Here is a 15,058-nt window from a genome sequence, read left to right on the forward strand (position 1 = left end):
CCGCGGCAATCTGACATCTTATCCCCTATCCTTTGGATAGGGGATAATATGTCTAGGGGCGGAGTACCCCTTTAAGGACTTAGCCCTTTTTCACCTTAAGGACTCAGCCGTTTTTTGCAATTCTGACCACTGTCACTTTAAACATTAATAACTCTGGAATGCTTTTACTTATCATTCTGATTCTGAGATTGTTTTTTCGTGACATATTCTACTTTAACATAGTGGTACATTTTTGTGGGAAATTGCATCCTTTCTTGGTGAAAAATCCCCAAATTTGATGAAAAAAATGAAAATTTAGCATTTTTCTAACTTTGAAGCTCTCTGCTTGTAAGGAAAATGGATATTCAAAATAAAAAAATTTGGGGTTCACATATACAATATGTCTACTTTATGTTTGCATCATAAAATTTATGAGTTTTTTCTTTTGGAAGACATCAGAGGGCTTCAAAGTTCAGCAGCAATTTTCAAATTTTTCACAAAATTTTCAAACTCCCTATTTTTCAGGGACCAGTTCAGTTTTGAAGTTGATTTGAAGGGTCTTCATATTAGAAATACCCCTTAAATGACCCCATTATAAAAACTGCACCCCCCAATGTATTTAAAATGACATTCAGTAAGTGTTTTAACCCTTTAGGTGTTTCACAGGAATAGCAGCAAAGTGAAGGAGAAAATTCAAAATCTTCATTTTTAACACTCGCATGTTCTTGTAGACCCAATTTTTTTTATTTTTGCAAGGGGTAAAAAGGAGCAAATTTTTTCTTGTTTTTGTAGCCCAATTTCTCTCGAGTAAGGACATACCTCATATATCTATGTTAATTGTTCGGCGGGCACAGTAGAGGGCTCAGAAGGGAAGGAGCGACAAATGGTTTTTGGGGGCATGTCACCTTTAGGAAGCCCCTATGGTGCCAGAACAGCAAAAAAAAAAACACATGGCATACCATTTTGGAAACTAGACCCCTCGGGGAACATAACAAGGGGTAAAGTGAACCTTAATACTCCACAGGTTATTCAAGACTTTTGCATATGTAAAAAAAAAATTTTTTACCTAAAAAGCTTGGTTTCCCAAAATTTTTAAATTTTTAAAAAGGCTAATAGCAGAAAATAACTCACAAAATTTGAAGCCCAATTTCTCCCGATTCAGAAAACACCCCATATGGGAGTGAAAAGTGCTCTGCTGGCGCACTACAGGTCTCAGAAGAGAAGGAGTCACATTTGGCTTTTTGAAAGCAAATTTTGCTCTGGGGCATGCCGCATTTAGGAAGCCTCTATGGTGCCAAAACAGCAAAAAAAAAAAAACACATGGCATACTATTTTGGAAACTAGACCCCTCGGGGAACGTAACAAGGCGTAAAGTGAAGATTAATACTGGTTATCTTTTATTGCCCGTGCTTGTTATCCAAGGGCAACATTGTGTATTTTCCATGTCATTTGTATATTAGTAAATTACTCTTACCTGAATTTCTAAATTATTCTTAAAGTGAAGCTCTACCTTTACTCAGATTAACTACATATTCTGCAAAAGCTAAATTCATAATTTTAACAGCAATATACAGTTGCAATGAAAATTATTTAGCTTTCACTGAAAATTAGGTTTATATGAACAATTTACAAACTTGAAGCTGTTTGCAAAAAATAAATCAGCCAACAATATAAATAGATCAACAGTCAACACAAAATTGCACTTTTGAAGGGGTGCTCTAATGGTAAACTTAAAAAAAGAAAAAAACTAAAAATAAAACTGTGACTTACCTTCCACTGCCGCCCCAGTGCCTCCAGTGGTATTGCAGCTCGTGGCCTCTACTGCGCTTCTCTCCCTGGTGCCGGGGCTCCACCCTTTGGACTGCAGTTAATCCCCAGATGTCCCACCTTGGCTAGTGATTGGCCAAGCAGCAGTGTGTTATCTTGGGCCCTGCCACCTGGAAGAAAACCGGTGCTGGATCTCAGCACATCACACTGCCGCTAAGCCGAAACAAAGTGGGAAACTGCTGTGGCCAGTGATTAGTTGAGCTGCAATTTGAAGCATTGACCCCCAGCACCAGGGAGAGGATCACTGAAGAAGACAGTGATACTGGAGGTTAGCACTGGATAACCTCTTTAATGACTACTGCAGTCTCAGAATTTTTCAACCTTTTCATGAAAAGCATTTTTAGTATTTTAAGTTCTTAGGAGAGAAGCCTTTGCTTCCATTACTTTGGCAGAAACCAAGCCTTGGTGGGTTGTTGGTATGTTTCAGATCATTGCTCTGTTGGGAGGTTTAATGATGCTTAGGTTCAGCTTCCTGATTAAGGGATGAGGTTTTAGTCTAGGATTTCCTGATATTTAATTGAATGCATCTTACCCCCCTCTCTGCAGGTTTTCAGGGCTAAAGAAAGTGAAGCAGCCCCACTGCATCACCAAGCCACCACAATGCTTCACTTTAGGCAGGGTCTACTTTTCAGCATATGTTTCATTCTTCCTCTTCCAGACATACCATTGATCCACAGACTTGAAAAGTTCTAGTTTTGTTTAATTGCTTCACAAAACAGAACCCCAAGTCTTCTGTGGCTTACTAATGAGGTTTTGAGCTTATTGGAGTTGACCCTTGGGTTTTGGGTCAGCATGCTTAGTATGTTTAGTATGCACCCTACTGTGCAAATGGAAACCTCAGTGCCTGCTGCCACTAAATCTTGTGGCAAGTCATTTGCAGTCACTTGAAGGTTTTTGACCACCTGCCTCTTTAAAGGGGTACTCCGGCGCTAAGACATCTTATCCCCTATCCAAAGTATAGGGGATAAGATGCCTGATCGCGGGGATCCTGCCGCTGGGGACCCCTGTGATCTTGCATGCAGCACCTTGTTAGAATCAGTCCCTGGAGCATGTTCGCTCCGGGTCTGATTACTGGCCATCACAAAGCTCCGGCCCCCATGATCGCCACTAATCAGACCCGGAGCGAGCGTGCTCCGGGGACTGATTCTAATCGGGTGCTGCGTGCAAGATCACGGGGGTCCCCAGCGGCGGGATCCCCTCGGTCAGGCATCTTATCCCCTATCCTTTGGATAGGGGATAACATGTCTTAGCGCCGGAGTACCCCTTTAAGAATCTGGTGGCAGACAGCCATGGCTTCCTCTTTCTGCTACAACCAGATAGTATAGACAGTATTACTGTAACTTTGAACTTGAGAGCTATTTCTTCCAACTGTATTTCTAGGAACAATCTGTAACTTTACTATCTTTTTTTATATTTTTATATTTCTTTGTGTGTGCAAGGCAATGACCTCTTCTCAAGGCCGCTGTCTTGACTCTAGCACACCTGATGCAATTAATGACACCCCTGCTTAGTTGCATCAGGCATGCTTGAGAAAACACTTGATATGTAAATGTGTGCTCCTATGAGGGATTCTTTTCAGGGGGTAAATAATTCTGAGACTGCAGTAGTCATTAAAATTAGCATTTTGTGATGAATTTTGAAGAACCACTTGTTACATTACTTGTGTGATTTACATTCTTCTCGTTTGATTGTGTTTTTTTTTATTCTCTTTTTCTTTTTGCAAACAGTTGAAAGTTTGTACATTTTGCAAATAAACCTAATTTGTAGCAGAAGATGAATAATTTTGATTGCAAATGTAGTTATTACTTTGCTGTTTTATACATTTTTAACTTTGGGCAGTATATAACAAATCTGTGGCTTGTTGAAAAACATTACAGTCAGATAGAATGGATCTTATTTATTTGTATTCTAACTATTTCTTGTAATACTTAATACAGCCTGACCTATTGGCAAACATATTTTTATTGTTCTTTAAAGTGTACCTGGCAGATCCCACAAAAAAAAAAAGTTACACGTTACTTAGCACCTAATCCTTACCATAAACATCTAATTGTTATGCCACTATCACCTATATTTATTATAAAAATCCCTCTTTTCATTAGCTCACGGTGTTAGAAATCCTCTCATGGGAAAGGTTGGTGTGTCTGCTCATGCAGCCTTGTCCATGAGTCATCTCTTGTCCATCACTCACGGACAAGCCTGATGCTTCTGTAGGACTGGTTAGTGTAGGTATGGGGACCCCTAGTGGTGGGATTTTCAGGGGCTGTTTTCTTTATTAAATATTTAAAAAATGTTAACAATCATATTAGAAAAGGTCTATAACAGGGACGTGCACAGATATTTCTCATCTATTTCTCATAATTTAAAAAACGTCTGCCAGACTTAATGTGCTGCGGCCCAGGGACACAGTGGACCTCCCGCCAGGCCTCCTCGACATTGCTATCCCCCCATAAAAGTTGGTGTTTTTGTAAAATAAAGTCAAGAACAGTTTCTCTGAGGTCTGCCATGTGTATATACAACTTTAGCTGTGCTGTCAGTCTTATTTACAGAAAACATGTGACAGCTGCACTCTAATATACTGTATTATAGAGGAGATTTATCAAAACCTGTGCGATGCAGTTATCCATAGCAACCAATCAGATCGCTGCTGTCATTTTGTAGAAGGCTTTTCCTCTGCAAAGATTTTAATAAATCTCCCCTATATGCCCCGGTCTGAGCTCTATATGACAGAACCCATTACCAATCTCCCAGCACCCACCTTATGCAGGAATCTCCACACAGCTCTGGTTCTTACACTGAAAAGATGGACACCACACTAATATATGTTTACATGCTACAATATACAAGTTGGCAAAAAAAGAATTATAAATATACAAAGATGGCTAGGCATAGCACAGAATACAAGATGGAGGCAGGGAAGCTCCGCCTCCATTGCGCACAAGACTGACTTTGCATACTAGAAATGTGGGGCAATACCCAGAAAACAGCTGGTCCACATTTAGTAAGTATAACATTATCTTTCTCCTGTTCACCTGCACTGTAACCTAGTGTATTGGGTTTAGTGCAAGTAAACAGCCTGTCAGTTTCTCTTTAATTACATGCTGTACCCCCTTTAATGAACTATATACTGTGCCACCATTCATTTATTAATTCCTTATATACTGTGCCACCATTCATCTATTAATTCCCTATATACTGTGCCACTATTATTTAACTATACCATGCCACCATTCACCTATTAATTCCCAATATACTGTGCCACCATTCATCTATGAATTCCCTATATACTGTGCCACTATTATTTAACTATACCATGCCACCATTCATCTATTAATTCCCTATATACTGTGCCACCATTAATTAACTATATACTGTGCCACTATTATTTAACTATATACTGTGCCACTATTATTTAACTATATACTGTGCCACCATTCATCTATTAATTCCCTATATACTGTGCCACTATTATTTAACTATATACTGTGCCACCATTCATCTATTAATTCCCTATATACTGTGCCACCATTAATGAACTATATACTGTGCCACTATTATTTAACTATACTGTGCTACCATTAAGGATCTATACACAGTGCCAAAATACATAAAAATATAATGTTCCAATATAAATAAAATATATACTGTGCTTCCATAAATTCCCTATATACTGTGCTTACATTCCTCTATTAATTCCATAATAATGTGCTTTATACAATACATACAAGCACATAACATAAAGACACATACAGTACATAGGTAATATACACACATACAAAGAGACACTTTGACACATACATACAACATGGAATATATACTAAAAGATATAACCAACAGGCACATCATACATACAGGTACACTCATACATTCACTCACAGATATAAACACACACATATACATAGATTCCCAGCTCACGGCTGACTAGCTGTGGCTCTGATGTCCGTGCCACCCGTATGTCTGCACTGTTTAAATAAATACGTTTTGTACCGCATCCCGGTGAGTGACGTCCCCGTTATTCCTTCTGCTTGATATACATAGATTCACTTGCTCACATTATATATACACACACACATAGATTCACTTGCTCCCATATACATAGATTCACTTGCTCACATATAAAGGTACATACATAGAGATACACACACACATATACACATCATACAAACACACTGACATACAATCACTCACATATATACACACACACACACATATACATAGATTCACTTGCTCACATATATAGGCACATACATAGAGCTACACACACATATACACATCATACAGACACACTGACATGCAATCATTCACATATATACACACACACATATACATAGATTCACTTGCTCACATATATAGGCACATACATAGAGATACACACACACATACACATCATACAGACACATTGACAATCACTCACATATATACACACACACATACATAGATTCACTTGCTCACATATACACACACACACAGATATGCATAGATTCACTTGCTCACATATCTATTTATATGCACATACATAGAGATACACACACACACATATATACACATCATACAGACACACTGACATACAATCACTCATATATACACACTCACAGTCACTTACAGTAAGGCCCCAACCATCCCTCTCTGCACAGGCACATACATAAAGATACACACACACAATATCACTCACTCATATTTTCAGTTACTTACAGTAAGTAAGGGCACCATCCCCCTCTGCACAGGCTGGAGTTTCTGGCCGGGCAGACTGTGGGCGGGGCTTCTCTCTGCCTCCTCTGCTTCTGTCTCCTCCGTGTGGAGAGGAGCAGAGAAATAGCTGATAATGACAGGGTGAGTGGCGCCCCCTTCCTGCAGGGAGGGCACAGCACCCTCCATTAAACCACATACAAATCTCCCCAGCAACGGATCCTTTTTACTGCACCTATCACCCTGAGTCTGCACCTCCTTTTGTGAGGGCACTAGAAGGGCAGGTGAGGAAAAGGGCAGGGGCTCCAGCCCCCTTTAACCCCTATGTGTGCACGTCCTTCGTCTGTAATTTTTATTAGTAACAACATATAAAAAGTTTTGGGATTTGACAGTGCCCATTTAACTTATAGACATACAAATTGCCAGGATAACACATGGATACATGAGTGTACTCTAGTGCACATAGCAGTGACCATAAGTGGTGTGTTTTTACCGACAAAGTTGTGTGGCCATAACCAATGCTATGTAGCAAATTATTGTACAGCAAAACAGCATGCATTTATTGCAAATCTTTGCAGTTTTCTTAGCTTTACACTTGCAAATCTTTGCAGTTTTCACACTTTTTTTCTTTTACACATGAAGCATTTAGGAAATGTGTTTCAGTTAAAAAAAAAACAAAAAAAAAAAACAAGCTCACCAATTCAAAACAATGGCGCCTTTGCCACATGGTAATTCCCCATGTGGCACCACCTTGTGTGAACAGTCTAAAATTACAGTGTACCTGCAAAATATTGCAGCCATTAACAGTCAATTGGTAAACCAGGTTCGAATGGTCTCCATACACAAGCTTCCTCTGTGTATGACTTTGCCCTAACACTTGCGTGGGGTATTTACATGCTACTACCAATGCAGTAAGCAGGTATTTAGCTGTTTAGGACCCTATGTCCAGCAAATACAAATAATAATAATAACAGATCCAACAGCAGCTCCCTGTGCATTCTTCCGGAGGAATCTCACACAGTTATCTTTCACTGAAGACTACAGCTCTGCATTGCAATATATCCATGTGGCAGGACAGTATAGTTTTCCGCTAAGCAGTGTTTTTAAGTGTAGTCATCCATCACCCCTATTATATCTCAGTGTACATACATCTCTGAGTGTTACTGCTGAGCAATGCAGGCCAGTGCAATAAGCCCCCATTGTCTGACCACAGTGGATTCTTCTCATTTCCTATGGCCTTATAGCACATTTATTCTAATTGTAACTGGGCAGCAGAATTATCTCTCACTGTATTTGTGGGAGCTGAATTGCCTCTCATTGTACAGTGCTGGTCAATACAGTCATTTCTTCTTGTGCAGCAATGGAGAGCATCATTATTTCTTTATGCAGCGCTGGCAGCCGTGTTTTGTCTAACTGCATAGACCTAGTGAACAGCGCTACACTGGTGGGGAGCACAGTTATCTATCATTGTCCATTTGTGGCCAGCACAGGAACATCTCACCGTACAGTGTTGTGCAGCGTCAGTATATCTTATGGTAGAGCTCTGTCACTATGCAGATCTGGAAGAAAACTGCTACATATTGCTGATCTTCCATGTAGCCTCTCAAACATATACATTTCTGGATAAAGTTGTTTATTGTGCACAGTGCTGGAAGGTAGCAGTAGCTTTCAGTGTTATCTTTTATCCGTCACCCTGTAGTGCTAGACATTATAGCTGACTTTGACCAGACTATAAAGCTGTAGATCTCAATGAAACTATTTTATTTTGAGAATAAACTGGTGCAAAATATATTGGTGCATGTAGTTACAGGCCATGTTTATTCATACAAAACAACATTGAATGGAGACATTTACATACTAGCCACCATTTTACAACCCACACTCCAAAAACATACAGTACTGGCGAATTGGTTTCCTTTGAAATTACAAAGACAGATATGAAATTCGAGAATATTTAGGTTTGAAATGCAGACATTTTAGGGGCAATCTGATTATCTTTTTAAACCAAGGTCTGTAACCATGACAAGGAAGGCTAGCAAAAATCCAGTGCCGAAACAGAAGTCTTGTATAAAATGTGCTTTTTATTTCCAATCCATTTTAGAATTACATAAAACAGATATCACAGAAAATGGACTATTTTCGACTCTTTTTTTTTTTGGGGGGGGGGGGTGTCAACCCTCAAAGGGTACTCCATCCTTAGACATCTTATCTCTAACCAAAGGATAGGGGATATAAGATGGCTGATTGCAGGGGTCCTGCCGCTGTCTTCTGTGCCGGAGGCTCATGACATCACGCCCTCAATTGAAGTCTATGGGAGAGGGTGTGGTGTTCATCACGTTCCTCTGGCACCGCATCGCTAGTCATCAGGCATGGAGCAAAGTTCGCTCCGTGCACCGGATGACTGGGGTGCCGCAGCAGAGATTGTACGTGGCATGAAAACACAGAGGTTTCCAAGACTGGAGCAGCAGCCCAGCATAGAATGCGAGTGCTGCACGGAGATCGCGGGGGGTCCCAGTGGCAGACCCCCGCAATCAGACATCTTATCCCCTATTCTTTGGATAGGTAATAAGATGTCTAAGGGTGGAGTACCCCTTTAATCATAAGCTAAAAAGCATTGTTTTTAACCTCTTAAAATAGTACCCACCATAATGGCAAAATAATTACACCTGGTGACACTAAGGTGAATAGTAAATCAGAAACCAGTTGTTCCATGAAAGGGGGAATCCTTTACGTCTAGAAGGAGATTTCACCATTATTGCAGATGATTTCTGCCACAGGAATTTGTTATGGTTGATTCATTAAACATGTTCAAGAGGGGTCTGGATGCCTTCCCTGAAAGATGTACTATTACAAGCTATGTGTATTAGGTAATGAGACTGATTTATTCTGATACAGTGACCCCTCGACCTACGATGGCCCCGACATACGATAATTTCAACATGCGATGGCCTCTCAGAGGCCATCTCATGTTGAAGGCAGCATCAACATACGATGCTTTTGTATGTCGGGGCCATCGCATAAACGGCTATCCGGAGCGCAGACTGCTTCAGCTGCCACTGGATAGCCGTTTACAGTGCCCCGTGAGCTCCGGTGATGGTCACTCACCTATCCTCGGGGCTCCGGCGCGTCCTCTTCGGGATTCCCTGCATCGTCGGCGCTCTCCATCGTCGTCATCACGTCGCTGCGCACTCCGTCCCGTCATCCAATAGGAGCGGCGTGCGTAGCGACGTGATGGCGGCGACGGAGAGCGAGGATGCAGGGGAAGCAGAGGCCTTGCTGGAGCGTCAGGGACACCCCAGGGACGCGGCGACAGTGATGGACGGCGACATCCAGGGCAGCGGTGACGGTACAACTTACTATACCAGTGGTCTACAACCTGCAGACCTCCAGATGTTGCAAAACTACAACACCCAGCATGCCCGGACAGCCAACGGCTGTATACTTTACATTGCACGGATCCCTCAACATACGATGGTTTCAACAAACGATGGTCTGTTTGGAACGGATTACGATCGTATGTTGAGGGACCACTGTATAGAGTCAAGAAATACTTTTTCCCCTGTATCAACACAGTAGAATTATTTGCTGAACTTGTGTCTTTTTAACTATTATTAACTATGTAACTATATGTAATTATGAAAGTGGTCCCCATGTGTGTATATGGCATGTGGAAATTAAATCGTGTGCACTTTTGAGGACAGGGACTGTACATCACTACAGAAAATGTTGGTGCTTTATAAGCAAAAGGGGAAAAAAAAAAGTTGCCAGATTGACAGCATAACAGGAGAAGGCAAATGTGCCATAGACATGACCTTGTTATACATGACCTTCTTTATATCTCCCTGCATATATCAGAAAGGATATGTGCGTCAGTGCCTGGCAGTAATACACTTAGTATTGCAGTATTAAGCAGTCACATTTGAGTATATTGTGATGTAAAGCCCGGTTAATAAAACTATCTGTTACTGTTGAGTTTACAACCTATAGATTTTGACTAAGTAATATGCAGAATACAGAATATAAAAAGGTCATGACAAGCTGTTGCTGGCGGATAAGAAATAGATTATTAATCAGGATTATTACCTGTACACATTATTATATGTAGCAGTCATGTATATAAGGGGATAGCAATAAAACAATTAGAAGAAAATATACATTTATGATAAAGTAAAAGCGCTTAGTGGAGCTTGTCATTACAGGAAATCAATTTCAGCCTTATCATAAACTGGTCACTGTCAGTTTATTGGAATTACACAGATATAGTCAGAATAAGTATCATGCTGCATTGGACTTTATAGGCTGAATTTACACTGTATTCCGGCTATAGATCTCATATACATTTGTGTGCTGAAAATAGTGTATGCTCCTACATTAACATAGCATGGCATCCATTTGAATGAAATATTTTTTAAGTACCGTATAAGACGAATTTTTCAGCACGATTTTTCGTGCTGAAAACGCTCCCTCGGCTTATACTCGAGTGAACTCTCCGCCTGTCAATCCCTTCTCAGTGGTCTTCAACCTGCGGACCTCCAGATGTTGCAAAACTACAACTCCCAGCATACGCGGACAGCCATGGGCTGTCCGGGCATGCAGGGTGTTGTAGTTTTGAAACATCTGGAGGTCCCCAGGTTGAAGACCACTGGGGCCTTCGTCATCATCCAGACCCCCCCTTTAGTTTTCTACTCACCTCCCCTCAGTGGAAAAGAAGGGTGAGCTGGTCCGGGCCATCTATGCTGCAGGGACCGTCCGGTGGGGAGGGTTAGTCGTTCCAGGCTGTCCATCTTCAACGGAAGGCCCTCTTCTCCGCTCCGGCCCCGAACTAGTGACGTTGCATTGACGACGACGGACAGGGACGTCCCTGCGCATGAACGTCCCTGTGCGTCATCGTCAAGGCAACGTCACTAGTCCGGGGCCTGCCCGGAGCGGAGAAGAGGGCCTCCCGGTGAAGATGGATAGCCCGGAACGACTAACCCTCCCCACCGGGGGGTCTGGATGATGACGAAGGCCGCAGTGGTCTTCAACCTGCGGACCTCCATATGTTTCAAAACTACAACTCCCAGCATGCCCGGGCATGCTGGGAGTTGTAGTTTTGAAACATCTGGAGGTTCGCAGGTTGAAGACCACTGAAAGGGAATGACAGGCGGAGATCATGAAGGGGGAGGGGGATGATGACGGGGGTGTTAATGACGGGGGTCTGGATGATGATAGGGGGGGATGATGTATTTCCCATTCTAGGCTTATAGTGGAGTCAATAACTTTTCCTGGGTTTTTGGGGGGAAATTAGGGGCCTTGGCTTATATTCGGGATGGCTTATACTCGAGTATATACGGTATATACTGTATGTTTAGTGCTTGGTAGGTAGAACAACCCTTTGCCCTCAGGTGTGCAAATTCTTCATGGCATGGATTTAACAAGGTGTTGGAAACTCTGGCAGGGGTCCCAGAAGGTAAACCCACCGTGATTGCAGATTGTGGCATATTTTAGCAACATGCAGTTATTTGTCTGAAGTGTATGGTGGCCTCCAAGTTCTCTCCGATAGATGATGCTGGTGGAGAACAGGGCCAGGCATGTTTCAAAGCATGACCCTATTGTTTTTGGAAAGGTGAGCTGCCACTAGAACTGTCTGGTAACAGCTTACTCCTTCTCACTTTATAAAGAACATATGAACATTCAGCCATGCCAGCTGTTCGTATGTATGAGGAGATCAGGAGACGTAGTTGTCCGCCAAACAGATGTTTGGCCTACAGCTGTTGAAAGTGTAGGGCCACCTTTATTAATAATGCATTTCAACCTACAATATTACCTGTTGTGTCTGGAGGTCTAAGAAGAACAATGGCCTTTGAGTCCTAACTATCTCATCTGACACCAACAATCATCTCACAGCCAAAATCACTTAGCACAAATTTTTCCCATTTTAGTGCTTGATCTCAATGGCTGCTACACCTCCTGACCATATCTACTGCTACATGATGGAAGCATTTACATTGACTATGCAAACCTAAGCTCATGTATCTTCATGTCTTCATTTCTGTGAACCCTCAGTTACTTAGATAGATAGATAGATAGATACTTTTTCCTCAGCTCTTTTTATAAGCTGCACACTTTAGGTGTTATACTGTATGTATAGGATCTTGGTATTTTACTAGATTTAACAGTTTATTATAGAACCTATGTTAGGAATGAAGAAGATGTTATCAAATCTTTCTTTGTGCAATACGGGAAACCATCTATCAATATATAGTGCCGAGGAGTGCATTTATTTCTTGTTTTATCACAGCGGGCAGTGGTGTTATCTCTTAGTGTACAATGCTGAATAGCATAGCTGTCTCTATATAGCTCATAAAATAGTGGAGATATTTTCCATCATAAATGAGCATATCCTTCAGTGCACTGCTCAGGCCAGCACAGTTATCTGTTAGCGGCCAGATGTACAGTATGTCGGCATACAGAGGTGAGAAGAGTAATTATCTCTTTATATGTAGTTCTGGGCAGCATAGTTATCTCACAGAGTCCAGCAGTAGCCAGAGAAGCTATCTATCCATGTTCAGCACTGGACATTAGAATTCTATCAGCATGCCAGGCTTGGCAACAGTAGCATTGCGTTGTCTGTATAGTGCACACTACTGCGTAGTACTTGTATATAGGAATAAGGAGCAGAGCCATTGCTCACAGCTGTTCCTTCTCTCCAGCTCATTGTCATAGTTCCTCCTCTGCTCTCCTCTCCCCACTTTCCTCTCCTCCCTGCTTCTCTCTGATTCTGTATCTGTTTGTCCCTCCTCTTTGCTTGCTTCTTCTTCCCTTACCCTGTGTGTTTTCCCTGCTATCCTACCCTTTTCTCTCTAAAATGTGCCTCATTGTGGCTGTTCCTGCTCTTTCGCTTATATGTGTGTATAGGTTGATATGCACTCCATGTGCTGCAGCTTCACATCAACCTCTGGATATATTTTCTTTTTGCTGAGTGGAGGTGGATGTGTGTCCTTGCCCGCCGCTGTTTCTATGTAAGCGTCCTTGTATGTATGTAAAGCTGTGTGCCTTCTTTATTATATGTGTATTGTGTTACCCAGCGAATAACTGTGTCATTGTCTGGGTGATTGGTACGGAACCCGTGTTTAATTGTGCGAGTGCCTCTGTCACTGCAGATCAGTGTGTGATTCTACATGTTATGCCTTGAATGCAAGGAAGATTGTATTGAGGTCCCTCCGTGTTATTCTTTCATTGGCGATGGAAAAGAGAGAAGGCATCTCGCAGCTGCGAAAAATGAAGGCCAGGTACAGATATCATCTATCTATGCATTTGATATGGATGTCTCTGTCTATGTAGCCCGTTATGCTAGACTAACAAGTGCTGTCTGCAAAAATACCAGTATATTCAGAGATGGATGAGCGTCTCTGCACACATTCTCCCCTTCATAGTCTTAAATACATGTAGCATACTGTATTATGTCTTGGACTGACAGTTCTGAAAAAAATATGGACATTTATATCATTGTGTTGATTTTTTCTTTGTTTTCTTTGGTTTACTGCAATACTACAATTACCTTTTGTTCATTTTTTGTACAATGGTGCCCTACCATATATTAATCTCCCTATATTAACAGAGAAGCGTATCTTTTAAATTACCCTTCCCTTATCCTCCCTATTTTTCATTTTTTCCCTTCGGAGTATCCTGTACCCCTCCCAGGCATGTTAATATTCAGCTAGTATCGTGAGAACATATGTGCTTCTGGTGTATCTGGCCTGTGCTCTGTATTCCTCTCATGTACATGTACTTCAGCAGCATTATTGACCCCATATTCTACTAGCTGACCCAGGAGACCTGTGTGCAAAATGAAGGAGGGAGAATGGTTTGGGGAGAGTGTTAATAGCACATAGAAAAAGTGAGATGGAAGACATTGGCAACGGTTTTCATGTTCCTTTGGGTGAAAATGCCTGTAAGAAGGAAGAATAAAGGAAGAATAAGCATTAGGAATAGATCTTGTTTATGTAGGCACTGTGAATATTAGAGAACAAAAGGCAGAACCTAGGTGCCTGTAGATATGACTGAGGAAGAAGGAGGAATATGCACCTGGTATAAAGGAAGAACAGTAGAGGGAGACTGTTCTGTTCATTCTAGAGATGGAGATGTGGAGACAGATGACTGTACAGTATATAGATAAGCAGGAATAGATGGTTATATCAATACCAATGATATAGCCACACATTAAAAAGATTATGGTGTTTGTCACAAGAGAGTCTGCCTAGAAACCCACCAGAGCGCAAACGGCATCCAAGCTGCTCACCAGTTTCACAAGATCACAGCGGCTTCTCACATCTCGCTCACTGGAGGATTAGCTCTGTGAATGCTTTCAAGGCTAATAAGGCCCAGTATACAGCATAGACCCTTCACAGGTTCTGTGTGCCGGGGCTGTGTGCCTCATCAAACAAAGCCTTAGGTGGCCCTCATCTCTACAAAACATTGTGTAGTCTGGGGGTGGTTATGTTTTTTATGCAGTCTTTCCAGTTTATGCTGTACCCTCTTTATACTGCACCCATTATGCCACTAGGCTGATTTGCAGCCTGGTACA

At 41.6% G+C, this 15,058-nt stretch overlaps 1 protein-coding gene across 12 annotated transcripts in view; it reads left to right on the forward strand.

Moving 5' to 3' along the window:
* Window positions 1–15,058, forward strand: part of LINGO1 (leucine rich repeat and Ig domain containing 1) — a 490,648-nt gene that overhangs the window by 428,129 nt on the left and 47,461 nt on the right. The window contains exon 1 of one of the 12 annotated variants that reach the window (XM_056572731.1): window positions 13,222–13,493. The exons of 10 other annotated variants lie outside the window; for them this stretch is intronic. In XM_056572731.1, the coding sequence (XP_056428706.1) occupies window positions 13,464–13,493 (30 nt within the window). In that variant the 5' untranslated portion in view covers window positions 13,222–13,463. Of the gene's footprint in view, window positions 1–13,221; window positions 13,764–15,058 lie in introns of those variants that run through there. One more of the 12 variants, XM_056572729.1, reaches the window with a different exon arrangement.

This window comes from Hyla sarda, chromosome 4, assembly GCF_029499605.1.
Source record: "Hyla sarda isolate aHylSar1 chromosome 4, aHylSar1.hap1, whole genome shotgun sequence".
In the NCBI taxonomy this organism is placed as follows: Eukaryota; Metazoa; Chordata; class Amphibia; order Anura; family Hylidae; genus Hyla; species Hyla sarda.